The sequence below is a fragment of the Schistocerca piceifrons genome, chromosome 2 (assembly GCF_021461385.2).
Source record: "Schistocerca piceifrons isolate TAMUIC-IGC-003096 chromosome 2, iqSchPice1.1, whole genome shotgun sequence".
Taxonomy (NCBI): Eukaryota; Metazoa; Arthropoda; class Insecta; order Orthoptera; family Acrididae; genus Schistocerca; species Schistocerca piceifrons.
The window spans coordinates 915,182,347-915,200,064 of NC_060139.1; the positions used below are offsets into that span (position 1 = coordinate 915,182,347).

The window sequence follows — 17,718 nt, forward strand, 5'->3', positions numbered from 1 at the left end:
CATGGTGAACTGAATTTGGGGGTGGATAGAAGTTCAGATGTTGTATGACCAGTTGGAGCTCCTCTTCTCCGTGAGGCCAAATAACGAATGTGTCGTCAACATATCTGTAGAAGACTATTGGTTTTAGTTGTTCTGATTCTAACGCTTTCTCCTCAAATTCTTCCATGTACATGTTGGCCACCACAGGTGACAGAGGGCTACCCATAGGTATGCCGTCTGTCTGTTCATAGTAATGTCCACCAAAAAAAAAATATGTTGACGTGAGCAGAAAGTTAAATACTTTCGTGAATGTGGGCCCAAATTTCTTCTCAATAAGATCTAGCGAATCCTTGAATGGAACTCTCGTGAAAAATGATACAACATCGAAACTGACCATAAGATATGAACTGGCCAACTTGAGTTTCCCCATATGTTCCACAAACTGAGCCGAGTTTTTGGTGTGGTGCTCACATTTGTCAACCTATGGACTCAATATGGTGGTCAAGTGTTTGGCAAGCTGGTATGTTGGCGCTCCTATAGTGCTCACTGTCGGTCTCAGAGGAGTGCCCATCTTGTGTACCTTTGGAAGTCCGTAGAGTCTTGGTCGTGCAGCAGCACACGGCTGAAGTTTCTTCGCTGTCTTGTCTGTAAAGGTACTTAAATTATCTTGCACTGTATCCAACTGGTTGGATCCATCGTAATCTTCCTGTAAGCAGGGTCGTCCAAGATCTTGTACATTTTCTCTTTGTATTCTGCCACCGTTAGTAGAACGGTTATGTTCCTGCACAACACATCCCGCTTTTGGGACTGTGTATACAAGGAAGCAATTGAAATCCAGCGGCACGAGAACCTTATTAACAAGGACAACGGATTTCACATCAGCCAAGCGTGGAATCCAGGAATAAAAGTTCTGCAGGAGCAGCGGAAATGGGGCACCACACCCGCCGAAGGCGGCACGCGTACTGACGCCCATCAGTCATCTCGTCAGCACAAGCTACCCCCACCACCATGGACTGCACATCCCTCGGTCCATACGCAGAGTCAGTGGAGGAGAGAGGCGACAGTCACATATACCACACCACCCACCTGCCTAGGACATCAGTCAACAGGAGTAACCTGATGATATGGCACGTTACGCCGTCGAAAATTCGTTCTACAACGACCAGTCAACCCCGCTGCATGCCCGAGAGACCTTCAAGCATATTTAGCATGTTTCAGCATATGGCCACTTGGAGCACTAGTTGACACTGTCATTCACTTTCCGTTGCTCAAATGTTTTTGGTTTAAAAATACCAGTTAAATATTTTATTCATGCTGAGCAAAACGTGTTTCGAGAATTTATTCTGATTGTCAAGTGCAGTATTTACATATATATTTTTTGTGATGTTATACAAAAAATAATGTGACTGTTTGTTTGTTTGTGTGTGTGTGTGTGTGTATGTGTGTGGTTTTCTAGATAATTGATGAGGCACAGTGCCTGGTAACCTCAAAAAGACGACTACAGTGCAAGAGACTTCAAAAATCCACAAAATACTTTCATTATTTAAATAACGAGTGGCAGCTGCAGGCTTTCAAAAACATCAATTATGACATACGAAACTGAGTAAAATGTTCCTACTTCCCTGACAGTTATCAGTTCCAGTTACATTAGCGGTTTTTATTAGATAACAAACCCTCATCAGATCATAAACAAGTCACTGAAAAGGCTTTTGATGCCTGTTATGTACATATATCATACATAAAGTGCAAGGGGGTGTCTTATGCGTAACTTTTACAGCTAAAAAACATTATTTCGCTCATTTTACATTTTCCCACGTTTCACACAATTTTTCTGAAGTCCCTTGAAAAGTGTAAAAGTGGAGTTTTACTGTACTTAAACGAACCATTAACCCGTGTGATGGATAGTGTTGGTATCCAACTACAAAATATTTGCGGTGAGTGTCTATCTAAAGGTAAATACTGGGGAGAACTATTGTAGAGTACACGTTAAAGCCAGAAGAAGAAGATCAGCTTTGATTAATCCAGTTTCATTTAGGACTCAAGTGGGTGTGGGGAACTAGTGTTTATTTGTTATTTTTTCCTCCTTCCTGATTAATAGGTCAGCTGAATAATAGGTTTGGGGAAACATGGATATCTGTAAGTAGCAGAGCACTATCTGTATGTGACTATTTCCTCTAAACTACACTGAATGTGAACATTTAAAAACAGTAACTAGAGTCCCAGCATGTTATTTAATTTCCAAAAGAAATAAAGAAATATTTCATTATCATTTTCTCAATCTGTAGTATGAGGGCTATTCAGAAAGTAGGGAACATTTTGGCATTAAAGAAAAACTAAGTACAAGAACTACATTTTATCATATACACCTGAAAGAGCAGCTGACATACTACTTTTCCACATATTCACCAAACACACTGAGGCATTTATCATAGTGGTGGACAAGCTTTGAAAGACCTTCATCATAAAATTCTGCCGCCTGAGACTTCAGCCAATGAGTCACGCCCGCCTGGAGTTCCGCGTCGTCATCAAAGCGCTGCGCTGCAAGCCTGTTCTTCATCTTGGGAAACAAGTGAAAGTTGCTTGGTGCAAGGTCGGGGCTGAAGGGCGGATGAGGGAAAATTTCCCATTTGAATGAATTGAGGAGTTCTTTTGTGCTATTTCCCGTGTGAGGTTGGGCATCCACTCTTCACGTTGGTTCCACCATTTTTAAACCGAATACACCATTTCCAGATGGATCATTCACTCATTACATTGTTTCTGTACACTTCGCACAATTCACGATAAATTTCTATAGGTTTTAGGTTTTTTGCCAGCAAAAACCGTATCACAGACCACATATCACAACTGGCGGGATTTTCAATGGCAGTGCACATTTCAAATTCGAATATAAAAAAAAACCAGATGTGCAGAGACGTTCCCGTTGTTGCGGATGGATGCCAACTGAGCTGCCGATCATGCATATACCAAAATATACGCGATCAGCGCACGCCTAGCAGTGTCAGGTGAAAATGTTCCCTACTTTCTGAATAGCCCTCATATAAGGAAAAAACACATAAGAAAGAAATAAAAACATTGAAAGAAATAATATTTGTTAAATGATTTAGTATTCAAGAAAGAGCTCTCTTTCAGATACTGTCTCAACAAATAGATATCTAAACAGCAATCAAAGATAATCATACACAGAAAGAAACTAAAGTCAAATAATAAGCACAATATAATAAGGGATTTCATTAATCATGGGTATAATTTTAGCAAGTTTATTGGCACGTATTAAAAACAAAATCGAAAAAGATATAAACTAAAAATGAAAAATATGAAAAAATATTTAGTTGGCTTATGAGCAAAGAATTACCAAGAGTGCTAATACTATATTTCTAACTGGCTGATAGCTGAGTTCTGTTTACAAGGAATGTTGAGCTTGGAACAAAAGAAGGGGAACAGCTCATAATTTTTCTAAGTGTTACTAAAGAGAAAATATAATAAGTAACTTTACAGGTGAATCTACTTGCTCTTGAGTACAAGATCAAAATTAGGACTTTTAATCAGTGGCAATTAAAGGTTACTAGCAACTTTGTAGTGATAACTGTTTGTTTGAGAAGGGTTGCAGCCAGTGATACAGTATTTTTCTGCACTGCATTTTGCAAAAAGCCTAGCAATATCGAACACATTTAACATTTCAGAATCTGAGATTTGTTCTAATATGATCTGAACAACTGATTATTTACACTTGAGAATAGAAGCAATGTAATCAAACTAACAAATTACATGCTTAATTTAAAGTATCATTGAAGTTTGAGTAATACTTGTATATTGTTTAAGACTACAGCAAAACAGTTGTGAGATTTTTCTCCTAGTTTTATTATGTTATAGTATCACAAGTAATTTACTGCAGAAAAACTTAACAGCAAACTTAGATAATAGTACCTTGGAATTCTGAAGGTACATCTTTGTCGGACTGTGTTAGTCCATTAGCTTGTTACGTATACTGTACTGGTGAAGAGGGATAGTAATTTTACACTGCCAAACGGTCAAGACTAGCACAATGAAAATCTTTAAATTTTATTGGGTTGGTGCAGATCACTAATTGTAGTGGTTCGTCATTGACAGTTCAATTCTTTATCTGTCTGTGTCCACCAGCTGGTTTATAACCCATTAAGATTTGCTGCATTACAACCACTTTGGAGAGTGGGAAGGATTGTGGATGGAATGTACCTCATTTCTAGATATGATAACAGACAGTCAAAGCTTTGGTGAAATACGTGGTTAAGCTGTTCCAGTCTGGGGTGAAACTGAGAGATTAGCAGGGTGCTCCTTTGCAGGCAGTTCACAGGAGTGACTGAAGGTTAGTGGCCTATGTGGATATGGTGCAGGAGATCTGTTTGCAGACTAGATTTCAAGGGTAATGTGGCCTTTCTGTGAGGCATATGAAAGTCCCTCAGCACACTGGTCAAGGATTGCTTGTCACTGCAAATGCACCATTTGTAAATGGCTAAACTCTATGGGAGAAACTTGTTAGTGCAGAAGGGATGGAAACTATTAAAAATGAGGTACCATTACTGGTTTTTTAGTGTGATATGGGCAGAGGTTTTTAAGGAGCCATGAAGAGGTGAAAGTCAACATGCGGGGGGTTGCACACTAGATTTACAAGGATCAGACCAAGTGGATAGGAGAAGTGTTGAGGCTGTGGAGAAATGAGGACAGAGCGTCTTGCCTTGGATCCAAATCATGAAGATATAACTGATGAACCTAAACCTGACAAGGTTTAGAATCCTGGATAGCTAAGGAAGGTTTCATCTATGTTGCCCACAAGCAGGCTGGCATATGAAAGTGCCATGTGTCTGTCCATGGTCATGCTGACGATTTGTTTTTGAAGATCTTAACATCGAAGAAGTTGTGAGTAAGGATATACTTCGTCAGGTGTGCAAGAAATGAGATGGTAGATTTGGATTTGGCAAGACATTGGGGAGAAACAATGTTCAGTGGCCGTAAGGCTGTGGGGCATTGGAGATATTGATGCACAGGGAGATAGTGTCAACAGCAATGAGTAGGGATCAAGAAGATAATGTTGTGAGGATGGTTGAGAGGTAACAAAGAAAATGGTTTGTGTCCTGGATATCAGAACCTAAATTGCAGTCGATGGGTATAAACTGTTGGTCAACAAAAGGTAAGACTCTTTTGATTGGAGGACTGTAACTAGTAATAAATGATCATACATAGCACGATGGTTAAATTTACAGATTTTGAAAAGATTGGGGAAGGTTCTGACATTCTTGTTTGTCTGGAGGTCCACTGCCCTGATAAACATTAAGACCGTGATAATCCGGCAAACACAATTGTGAAGCAAGCACAGACTCTTTCCTGTATTCTTAGGACAATGTGGTTCCTAGCACTGTCAGACACCTTCAAAAAATATCAGAACTGTTCTATGCAGAACCTCGAACTACTGTCTACCTAACTGAGCCTTGATGAAAAGTGATGTAAATGATGATGACTCAACGACTGATCAGTCTGAAATTGTACAAGTGATAAACTCTGCATTGACCAATGAACTGAGTGCGTTTTAGGCCAACAAGTTGACAAATAGATCAACACTGACAGAAATTTTGCTATAGAAAACAACTGTCTAACGATGTGATATTACAAGGTACTGTATTTTGAACTCACAGAAGGCACCAGAAACTGAGAGTGATAAAAAAGAAACACTTACAACTCACATCTCTTGGCTTCAGAAACCTTAAACACTTTTGTTTTGTAAAATTCTCTGGCAGTGGCCCACAATACAGTACTTCTGAAGTTATGAATCTGAACATAAGAAAAAATTATTGTCACAAAAAGAGCTCAATCCATGGAACAAGTTACCATACCTGGAACGTACCAGAGAGCTCAGAAGAAAATTTCAGCTAAACCATCAGTTGTTGATATAGTCTGACATATTCCACACCATCGATATCATTAGATATCTTTGCTACTCCTAAATATTGTGATTCCAATTACACTATGCCAAATTCTTGGTAAAATTTTCTTAATTAATTTGTTCTTGATCTTCTCAAATCAGTGGTGCTTATTTTACTTCACAACTGGCATACAAAAAGTTATTTAAACTTTTCTAAAATTTTGAGTCTCAAATTTATTTAACTGAGCAGTACAGTAATCGACTTTTAATTAAAATTTGTTTTTACAGAAAAGTTGTAAATACTTACTGTAATCTCTCTGTCATGTATAATAAATACCAGTTATTTCTTTCTGTACATTGAAACTATACGTTATGGTTAAAGCACTTTCTTAAACCAGTTTTTCATTAAAAACAATGTTGATAATCCAGTAAGCTTTTGGTCAAAAAGACTTATTCTGAATTAGACAAAACACACACACACACATTCATGCAATGCAACACACATACACATTACTACTATCTATGGCTGCTGGGGTAAGATAGTGTGCAACTGCACATGATTGGAAAAGTAATCTAGGTGGTGGGGGTAAGGAGGAGGCTGGGAGGGGAGGGGATAGCAGGGTAGGGGTGGGGGATGGTAAAGTGCTGCTTGTGGGAATAAACAGGGATGAAGTGCTGAGGGGACATGGCAACTAGGTGCAGTCATGAGAGTAGACAGAGGGCAAGGGGAGGGCGGGAGGGGCAGAAAACCGGAGAAGTAAAAAGACTGTGGATGCATTGGTAGAACAGAGGTTGTGTAGCTGCATTATACTGGAATGCAAACAGGGAAGGGGATAGGTGTGTAAAGGACAATGACTAATGAAGGCTAAGGACAGGAGGGTTATGGGAATGTAGGATATATTGCAGGGAGAGTCCACCTATGCAACTGAGAAAAGCTAGTGTTGATAGGAAGGATCCGGATGGCACAGGCTGTGAAGCAGTCACTGAAATGAAGAACATCGTGCTGGATGGCAGGCTCAGCAACAGGATGGTCCACCTGCTTCTTGGCCACAGTTTGTCTGTGGCCATTCATGTGGACAGACAGCTTGTTGATTGTCATGCCAAAAGAGAATGCAGCACAAAGGTTGCAGCTTATTTTCTACATTACACAACTGGTTTCACAGGTAACCGTTCCTTCGATGGTATACATGATGCTTGTGATGGGACAGGAGTAGGTAGTGGTAGGAGGATGTATAGAATAAGTCTTGCATATAGGTCTATTACAGGGCTATTGTGGACGAGGGGATAGACAAGGACTGTGTAAGTTCAGTGAGTGGCAAAATACCGCTGTGGAAGGGCTGGGAAGGATAATGTATAGGACTTTCCTCATTTCAGGGTACGACGAGAGGTAGTTGAAACCCTGGTGAAGAACATGATTCAGTTGCCCCAATCCTGAATGGTACTGAGTCATGAGATGAATGCTCCTCTGTGGTTGGACACTGGGACTTCAGTAGATGGTGGGTGACTAGAGAGATAAGCACATTATATCTGTTGCTGTACAAGGTTGGAAGGGTAGTTTTGGTCTGTGAAAGCTTCAATGAGACCCTTGGTATATTTCAAGAGGGAACATTCATCATCACTACAGATGTGATAGCCATGGGTAGCGAGACTGTATGGAAGGGGCTTCTTGGTATGAAGTGGGTGGAAGCTGTCAAACTGGAGGTATTGCTGGTGGTTGGTAGGTTTGATATGGATGTAGGTACTGATGTACCCATCTTTGAGGTGGAGGTCAACATCGAGGAAGGTGGCTTGTTGGATTGAGGAGGATCATATGAAGCAAATGGGGGAGATGATGTTGAGGTTCTGGAGAAATGTGGATAGGGTGTCCTCACCTCAGTCCAGATCAGATGATGTCATCAATGAATCTGAACTAAGTGACAAGTTTGAGGTATCGGGTGGTTGGGAAGGATTCCTCTACATGACCAATGAATAGGTTGGCATAAGATGGTGCCAAGCTGGTGACCATTGCTGTACCACGGATTTGTTTGTAGGTGATACCTTCAAAGGGTAAGTAATTATGGGTGAGTACCATGAAGGTTGGTCGGCAGTTGGGGAGGGTAATGTTCAATAGTGGCAGTGCCATGGTCATTATGGATGTTAGTGTAGAGGAAGGTGGCATGAATAATGACAAGCAGGAAACAGTGTGATAAAGAATAGGAACTTTGGAGAGTCGGTGGAGGAAAGGTTGGTTGGTTGCAGGTAATAGGCTGAAGTTGTTGGACTAGAAGAGCACAGATTCTTTCAGTGACGGCACAATAACCGGCCATTATGGAGCACCTTAGGTAGTTGGGGTTATGGCCTTCAGAAAGCATGTGGAAGGTAAGAGTGGGGAGAATGGTAGGGCTGAGGAGAGAGAGAGAGAGAGACCCAGGTAGAGGTTCTGAGATGGGCCTAAGGATTAGAGGAGAGACAGGAGATACTACTGGGTTTCTGGAATGGGGTCACTGTGGCAGGTTTTGTATGGAGTTCTTCCCCCCCCCCCCCCCCAGGTAACCCTTGTGATTCAAAACAACAGTGATGAACCCTTTGTCAGCAAGTAGTATTATAAGGTTGGGATCACTTATTAGGTGGTGGATTGCAGTTCTTTGAGTGGATATGAGGTTAGTTTGTATGGTAAGGCATTTGGAGAATGATGGTGAGGCAAGGTTCAAGGTCAAGAAATTCTGGAATGTTAACAAGGAGTGACATGGGGGTAGTGGGGGTGGATCACAGTTACATGGAGGAATGAAGTGAGTCAGTCAGGCAGGGTTCTACATTGGTCTTTGGTTGAGTCTGATTTGTAGGGGTGGTGATGAAAATTTATTTCTACTGTAGGGACTGGGAGAAGGAGAGAAAGACTACATCATGCCCAGCATGATTCACAATTGAATTTGGGAGTGGGGCAAAAAAAATAAGGCCTTTGGAAAGGACTGATACTTCTGTGGAGCTATGGCTTTTGGAGGAAAGGTTCATGACTGTGTTTCTGGTCAGTTTTGGTTCTGGATTCTGTATGGTGGTAGGAGCAATATTTTGAGGGTGGGGTAAAAGTAATAGCCTCGAGGCAGGGTTTGTCAGCCATGAGGGGACGTGAAGAAGGTCTGGAAGCTGTTTTAGAAGTGGTGGATAGCAGTCCAAGGTGAGAGATTTCTGAGGTAAAATTGTGCATGCTGTTCTAGTTCCTGAAGGGCAAGAGTTTCAATGTGGGAGATGTGAGCCAAGAATTTGGAATTGCACAGCAGGAGAATTTTACAGATTCATAGGAGTTATTACAAGGAAGTTTGGATCTCCAGAATGATATTTTCACTCTGCAGTGGAGTGTGTGCTGATATGAAACTTCCTGGCAGATCAAAACTGCATGCCAGACCGAGACTTGAACTCAGGACCTTTGCCTTTCACGGGCAAGTGCTCTACCAACTGAGCTACCCAAGCACAGCTCACGACCCGTCCTCACAAGTTTTACAGTCAGAATGTTATGACCTACTATTGATATAAACCTATCCAGACAATAATGGTGCCACCTGACAAGGACTGACAGCTAGTCAGACACACATATGTGGTGCATATAGTAACAGTGAGTGCGCTGTCCGTGTTTAGGATGGGGAAGGTGTGCTATCTATCTGAGTTTGTTGTGAAGAAGGATCGTGAGTTGTGCTTGGGTAGCTCAGTTGGTAGAGCACTTGCCCACAAAAGGCAAAGGTCCCAAGTTCAAGTCTCGGTCTGGCACACTGTTTTGATCTGCCAGTAAGTTTCATATCAGCACACACTCCGCTGCAGAGTGAAAATCTCATTCAAGAAACAACCCCCAGGCTGTGGCTAAGCCATATCTTTGCAACATCCTTTCTTCCAGGAGTGCTAGTTCTGCAAGGTTCACAGAAGAGCTTCTGCGAAGTTTGGAAGGTAGGAGACGAGTTACTGGCAGAATTAAAGTTATGAGTAAAGTTATGAGGACGGGTCGTGAGTCGTGCTTGGGTAGTTCAGTTGATAGAACACTTGCCTGCGAAAGGCGAAGGTCCCGAGTTCGAGTCTCAGTCCGGCACACAGTTTTGATCTACCAGGAAGTTTCAAGTTTGGGTCTGTTTCACATGGTTTTGCAAGACTATGTTGGTGAGGGTTAAGGACTTGGTGGGATCTGAACAGATGGAGGTCACTATGGAAGGAGGGGTGCAGGCAGAGATGGCCATTTGAGGGGATTCCATGAGCTACAAAACAACACAGGAACAGTATGAGAGACTGGCTTCTGGCTACGGATAAGGAAACTTTTCTGTATTGACGCAGACGGAAGGAGCAAGGATCCACGGTGGAGGATAAAAATGTATAAAAATATGTAAGTAACGTAGAAATATGTGCGAAAAATCACAAAAAAGCACAAAAATACATGGGAAAAATCACAAAAATGACATAACTGATGAAGTATGAGGAAACAGAGTTGGCCAATAATGAAATTTAAAAAAGAACTGAAATCAACATGAAATCACAATGAGATCAAAGATAAAAATAAATAAAAAGATATAATGGGGGTTACAGGTTTTTGGGCAGATTGTATGGAGAGGGCAGACAGCAGATATGACTAGATTAGGTGAGGTTAGTATTGCGATCTGGAATAAGAGAGGAGAAAGGGGAGAACAAGAAAGGTACAGAAAATAACATGCAAAAATATGTGAGAATTACACAGAAAGAGTGATCATTTGAAGGTATAGGATTACGATATTGGTTGGAGTAATGTGGGACATAAGAGGCTGCATCAACAATCAGCACGGTTTTGTGGCCATGCATTCTGCATGGACAAGATGGTTGATAGAGTGTGGCACATAAGTAAGAGCAGGCAGTGCGGTTCAGATTGTGACAAGTAAAACACAGAAAAGAAGATAAAGAAAAGGACAGACACTGAGTATAGTAATGCATATGAAAATAGTACCAAACGAAAATGGCACTGGGTTACGAGATGGAGGAAAAGCCATTAGGCAAAATCAAAGAAAGGAAAATTCAGGCTGGAATAATGAAAAGGATAAATTGCTGCTCACCATATAGTGGAAATGCTAAACAAGTAAGATTCATCCAAAAGACCTCCTTCTGAATTAGTCCAAAGAAACACACACACACACACACACACACACACACACACACACACACACACACACGACTTCTGCCTTGGGCTGCTGGGGACAGATTGCGAGCAACTGCGGATGATGGGAGAAACAATCTGGATGGTGGCAGTAAGGAGGAGGCTGGGAGGGGGAGGGATAGCAGAGTAGGAGTTGGGGATGGCAAAAAGCTGCTTGTGGTAACATACAGGGATGAGAGCAGACGGGGTTAGGTAGCCAGATGCAGTTGGGAGGTTAGACAGAGGACAGAGGGAGATGGGGGGCAGAAAAGGAGAGAAGTAAAAAGACTCTGGGTGCTTTGGTGAAATAGAAGGCTGTGTACTAGTGAAATGCTGGAATGTGAACAGGAAAGGGGGATAGATGCAAAGAGGACAGGGAGTAGAGAATGAGTAACAAAGCTTGAGGCCAAGAGGGTTACAGGAACATAGGATATATTGCAGGGAGAGTTCTCTCCTGCACAATTCAGAAACGCTTATAGTCCTATCTGCTGACAAGGGGTCCACCCTGTTGTTTTGAACCACAAGGATTATCTGGTGGAAGGACTCTGCCAGCTGTCAGATTTACCCACCTACAAAACCTGCCACCCACAGTGATCCCATTCCAGAAATCCAGCAGGATCTCCAGTCTCTCCTCAAATTCTCAGGCCCACCACAGAACCTCTCCCCAGAGTCTCTCCCCCCCCCCCCCCCCCCCTCTCTCTCTCTCTCTCTCTCTCTCTCTCTCTCTCTCTCTCTCTCTCTCTCTCACACCTATCACTCCTACCTTCTATAGGTTTCTCCTAAAGTCCACAAATCACTCCCAGTACTCCTACCTTCTACATGCTCCCTAAATTTCATAAATCCAAACACCCAAGATGCCCCACAGTGGCCAGTTACTGTGCCCTCACTGAGAGAATCTCTGCTCTTGTAGACCAACACCTTCAGCCTATTACCTGCAACCTACCTTCCTATATAAAATATGCCAAACATTTCCTCCACCAACTCCTCACTGTTCCTTTTCCTTTACCATATGGTGCCCTGCTCGTCACTACTGATGCTACCTCCTTTTACACAAACATCACTAATGCAAATGACTTTGCCTTTATTGAACAATACCTTTCCCAATGGCCAGACAATTCCAAACCTACAATCTTCCTGGTCTCCATGTCATCACCCAAAATTACATCTCCTCGAAGGCATCACTTACAAACAAATCCGCAGTATGGCAATGGTCACCAGATCGGCACCATCCTATGCCAACCTATTCATTGGTCATCTAGAGGAATCTTTCCTAACCACCCAATATCCCAAACTTGTCACTTGGTTCAGATTCATTGAAGACTTCTTCTGATCTGGATCGAGGATGTGGACACCCTATTCACATTCCTCCAGAACCTCAACATCTTCTCCCCCATTCGCTTCAACTGATCCTTCCCAACCCAACAAGTCACCTTCCTTGAAGTTGACCTCCACCTCAAAGATGGGTACATCAGTACCTCCGTCTACATCAAACCTACAAACAACCAGCAATATCTCTACTTTGAAGGCTTCCACCCACTCCATACCAATAAGTAATTCCATACAGCCTAGCACCAGTGGCTGTCGCATCTGTAGTGATGACAAGCAGTCCCTATAGAAATGTATAAAGGGCTCAGTACGGCTTTCAGAGACAAAAATTACCCTCCAAATCTCGTACAGAAACAGAGCTCACATACCTTACCTCTCCAGTCACCCACCACCTCCCTAAGTTCCACCTCCAGCAATGAGCTCTGAAGCCAATATTTAATCACATCCCAGATGTGATCAGTCAGGTTCAGATCTGGCGAGTTGGGGGACCATGAAATTGCACTCTTGACCTTATGACATAACATACTACCTTGCAGAAAAATGCCATCAGGAAACATGATTGTCATGACACACTGTACATAGTCTGCAACCAGTATATGATACTCTTGGCCTTTGGCTGTTAAGGTGTTGAACGAGTCACCAGCTTGTCTCCGCAGTAAGGGTGTCAAGGAGCTGTTCCCCTGGAAGACAATGGATATGCGCCCTCCCATTGGCATGACGAAGAAGGTGTCAGGATTCATCAAACCATGCAATGCTCTGGTACTGCATCAATGTCCAGTGCCGATGGTCACATGCCCTTTTTAGTCGCAGTTGCCGATGTCGTGGTGTTGACATTGGAAAATGCATGAGTCATCGGCTGCAGAGGCCCATCGTTAGAAGTGTTTGGGCCACTGCATATTCAGACACATTTGTATTTTGCCCAGCATTAAAGTCTGATGTTATTTCTGCCACAGTTCGTCATCTGTCCTGATTTTTCCAGTCTGCCCAGCCAACGACACCCAACATCTGTAATGAGGGAAGCTGCCAACCCCACAATGTATGGACGCCGTTTCACCTTGGTTTCGCCATGGACGCCGTTTCACCTTGGTTTCGCCATGTGTTGAAGACACTCACCATAGCACTCCTCTAACATCCAACAAGTTGTGCAGTTTCTGAAATGTTTGTGCCAAGCTTCTGGGACATCACAATCTGCCCTCAGTCAAACTCAGATAGATAGTGCACCTTCCCCATTCTACACACGGACAGTGCACTCACTGTTACTATATGCACCACATGTGTGTGTCTGACTAGCTGTCAGTCCTTGTCAGGTGACGCCATTATTGCCTGGATGGCTTTATATCAATAGTAGGTCATAACATTCTGACTGACCACTGTACTGTAAAATTATCTATATGAGGGGAAAAAATAATGGCACCAGACTGCACAAATGGGGGAGGAGGTGGAGGAGGAGGAGGAGGAGGAGGAGGAGGAGGAGGGGGGAGAGAGAGAGAGAGAGAGAGAATTTGCAGTACTGACAATGAGCAAGTCTGAATTCCATTACAATGAGCAAGTCTGAATTCCATTATGTCTTGAAGAATATAGAGATAAAATGAAAGAACAACTGTACTAAGTCATGTTGGAAAACATTTCAAGTACAATTTATGTAATAATCTTTGTAATGAGAAACCAATCTTCAAAGAACAATCACTAAAAAATGATTAAAAAGGAGGAAAGAAATGGTGCATAACCACTGCAATTTGTCATATGCATATATTAAAATGTGTTTATGCAGTGAACACGAAAAACTTATGTCTCTCTTTTATCCAAGCACTAGTTAATTTTATCTAACTGTGTACAGTATCTGAATGAAAAATGAGGTCATATATGTCATCAGTGAAGTGTATTACCTGCAGCGGCGTGTAGGCATTTCAGCAACTTGATACCAGCGTTCTTCTTTAAAATCGTAGCACTCTACACTTCGAATAGCTTTGGGTGCTTGCCCTCCCACAACCAGTAAAACCTGGTTGGAAAAAGCAGTATTTTAAATAAGAGTTCAACACCTTAGTACTGTAAGTTCAAAGTGACATGTTTTATTGCAAGAGACAGAAATATAGTTTGCACAAATATGTTCAATTTGAAACAGATCCTGAATACACTTTTAACTTTCAGCCGTATTCATCTTAACATGTTCTATAGTGCATGTATCATGTTTCAGCTTTCACAAGACATCCAGCACAAAAGCTGGACTCATGATAGATTACACATTGACAGCTGGTTTATGGCCAAAGTGACACTAGTGTTCGCTTGGGGAGCCAAGTTGGCAGGGGTGCCAGAATCTGTATGTATGGTGTTTCTTAGTTAGTAGTGAAAACAACCTATTTCCACACTTACTAGATTTCACTATATTTTCAAAGATCTTTCCAGAAGCCCAAGGAATGACAACTAATGTATGAGATAGGGAGAGAGAGGGGGAGGGGGTAGGGAAGCCGCACCAATTATATGTCGATTGTGTGAAAAAATGTTCTCCACACCGCTCTGCACATATTTTCAATATTCAGAAAATGTAGTGAATAACGTGACCAATTAAACCCATTATTTTCCCCTGGTCCATGATTACACAGCTTATGCCTTTATCAATGACTGGTAACAATGAAGTCCCCATGTCCAACAAACTGGACATTCACAATCACAGATATTATACTCTGATTAAAATTACTGCTGTTGCAGGGGACAGTGTTGCCAACATGTAACCAGCCATGCTCCACAAAATGCTGCACATACCTACAAAACAGGCAGCACAGCAAACATATGGCACTCGAAAAAGTGCTACTCGCTCACAGCTGGCTCCCATCACTCAACTCACTGAAACATCAGTCACAAAGTAATTTTAATCGGACTATATTTCATGGAATTTTAAAGTCTCTAAAGCATTAATAACCCTTTAAGTGGTCAGGCTTTGATTGCTATTTTCTAAAGCTATCTGTTCTGTTGCACAGCATGCATATGGGAAATGGAACTTGACAATGTAATTCAAGGCTTAGCAACTCGCTGATTTTGAGAATAAACACTTGTGCCTGCTCAGGCTCCTGCTTGTAAATAGACCATTTGTGGAATGGTGGGGAGTGAGGGAAATTAACACACATCATATAGCCCCAACAACACAGGAGCAGTGTTAACTTTGAAACAGGGGAGGGTCAGTTTTGACAGCGGTGCCACCTAATGGCAGCAATGGTTAGTCGGCATTCTGTAACACTGACAATGTCTTCATATTTCAATCTGTAGTGGGAGGAATCTTATCATTTCTTCTTGTAGAAGATAGCTTTGCAAAATGTTTAGTGTCTCATACAATGTTGAACACTTTCAGGAAGTTCAATTTACAACTGTACTACATGACTTGGCAAGTCAAACAATACGGAAATGGAAAAATACAAAGGACCCGAGCATTTGCAAGAGGTTTTAAAACTTAAAAGGAAGCCCTCTGAAGGGGAAGAAGAAGAGGAAGAAAAATCAAGTGAATGTGCTGTTTGGATGAGCTACAAAACTGCACTACTTTTACGAAAGTCCTTGCCCTTTCATGGATCATGATTTAATAAAAGAATACTTGGTAGCTGCAGCTGAACATTTATGTCCTCTCCAGGTAGAATGATTTGGCATAATACTATTATTAAACATGGCAATCATATGCCCCACACATTATGTCAGATGACATTCAGGGCCAGCTTGCAATATATTTGCAGTGTGTGTCGCCTATTCTTTAGAAATCTATGAAAATGTAGATATCACAGGCTCACGGCTGAAACATTCTTAGCAGTGTTGAAGAAAGTAAAAAAAATCTATATATTTGTCATGCAATTTATTAGTTTGTGTGTGTACAGTTATGGAAAAATGTCAGGATTCACAGTGTAACTGAACGGAAAAATGAAAAAGCTACCAGTCCTCAATGTGCACTGATTTGGAGCTTGAGCTAATTGATACTTTAATTGACAAGGAGTATAAAGACAGTACAGATTTCTCCACGCATTTATGCCAGGCTCAATTTTCTCATTCACACAAATCTACATGTCTCCCCACTGTATCCCCTGTGACAATGGAAAGGGGAGGGAAGGGGTAGTACTCACTGCTTGCAGACCTGCGATCACCATCTGCTCGCAGAGCATGTTTGCTGTGAAGCCCTGATATAATTCTTTTGGTATGGGAACTGTTGGTCTGCCTTGATGCAAACACTTTGTTCCTCTAAACTAGTTCCAGTGGTATCTTGCAAACAATAATGGTCTTTCTCATTCTGAAACACATGAAATGTACACTAGGGTGTAACGTACATTTTAAATATGATTTTAATTAGTTTCATGTTTCTGTTCATTGCTGCACTTTAAAATTTTTCTATGCCTTACACAGCACTATTCACAGTGTGTCATCTGAAATGAGAGCTCCTGTTGCAAAGAAAATTTGACTCTAAATGAAGTCTATATTGTGAAAGTCTGAATTTGTGGCAGCAATGTACTTCAGCCTGATAGGTGAGTGCATCGCTGCCATTGCACGCTACGCTTACTCGGCCATTGAGAGCTTGTGAAGAGGTTTCTGTGCTGCGGGTGCCATGGGAAGCAAATTGTCGTGTGTTGTTTTCACAACGCCTGCAGATTGTTGTGTTCTGCGCCCCGCAGCATGGGAAAGAAGTATGCACAGAGGAAACCTGCTGCTCCGAAGGGTCCTTCGGTTGTGCAACTCACTGAGTCTGCCGACCAAGCAAGGAATTCCCGAGAAAATGAGTCGCGGCCTGTCCCCCCTTTGTACGTCAAGTGCAAAGGCGGGTGGACAGCACTGTTCAACACTATGACGAATTGCACTAAGAACGAGGTGGTCTATGAGTCTGTCGATACAGACTCGCTGATCTGCGTTCAAGCTGCAAATGTGGCCGACCACAGGGTGATCAAGGTCGCAGTGGCCGACCACATTGTCGAGGCGGTGCCGGCGTGAGAAGGCACCTTCCGTAGGAAGGATGAAGATGACCAAGGCACTCCAAAGGGGGTTACCTTGGTGCTGTGACGAGACAGTGGTCGGGGAAGGGCTGCTGCGAGCCAGGTTTGGTAATGCAACCACAAGGTTGCACAACCGGACCAACAAGAAGAGGGCGCCGCTCTATGCCGTGCCCGTCCAAATGGCCGATGGCTGGAGCGACATCTTCGACTTGCGGAAGTTGCTGGGCTTCCCCGTTATGACGGAGGCTCTCCCGACCGCTATGGAGCCCCAGCCCCAGTGCTTCAGGTGCCAGGGCGTGGGCCATGTTGCGAAGTATTGCTGCAACGTGGCGCAGTGCTCAGGCGACACAACAGACGCGCCTGCGACCGCGGCAGTGACGTTCTGCCAACTTGCGTACGGGGTGGTGGCCCACATGTCGCCAACTGGCGCGGTTGCCCAGCTTTCT

General features: G+C 42.6%; 1 protein-coding gene across 3 annotated transcripts in view; it reads right to left on the bottom strand.

Annotated features, from left to right (window-relative positions):
* The window catches only part of LOC124777102 (ring canal kelch homolog), a 141,397-nt gene that overhangs the window by 57,571 nt on the left and 66,108 nt on the right, over window positions 1–17,718 (bottom strand). For all 3 annotated transcript variants that reach the window (XM_047252383.1, XM_047252385.1, XM_047252384.1), the window contains one exon: window positions 14,204–14,316. In XM_047252383.1, the coding sequence (XP_047108339.1) occupies window positions 14,204–14,316 (113 nt within the window). The remainder of the gene's footprint in view (window positions 1–14,203; window positions 14,317–17,718) is intronic.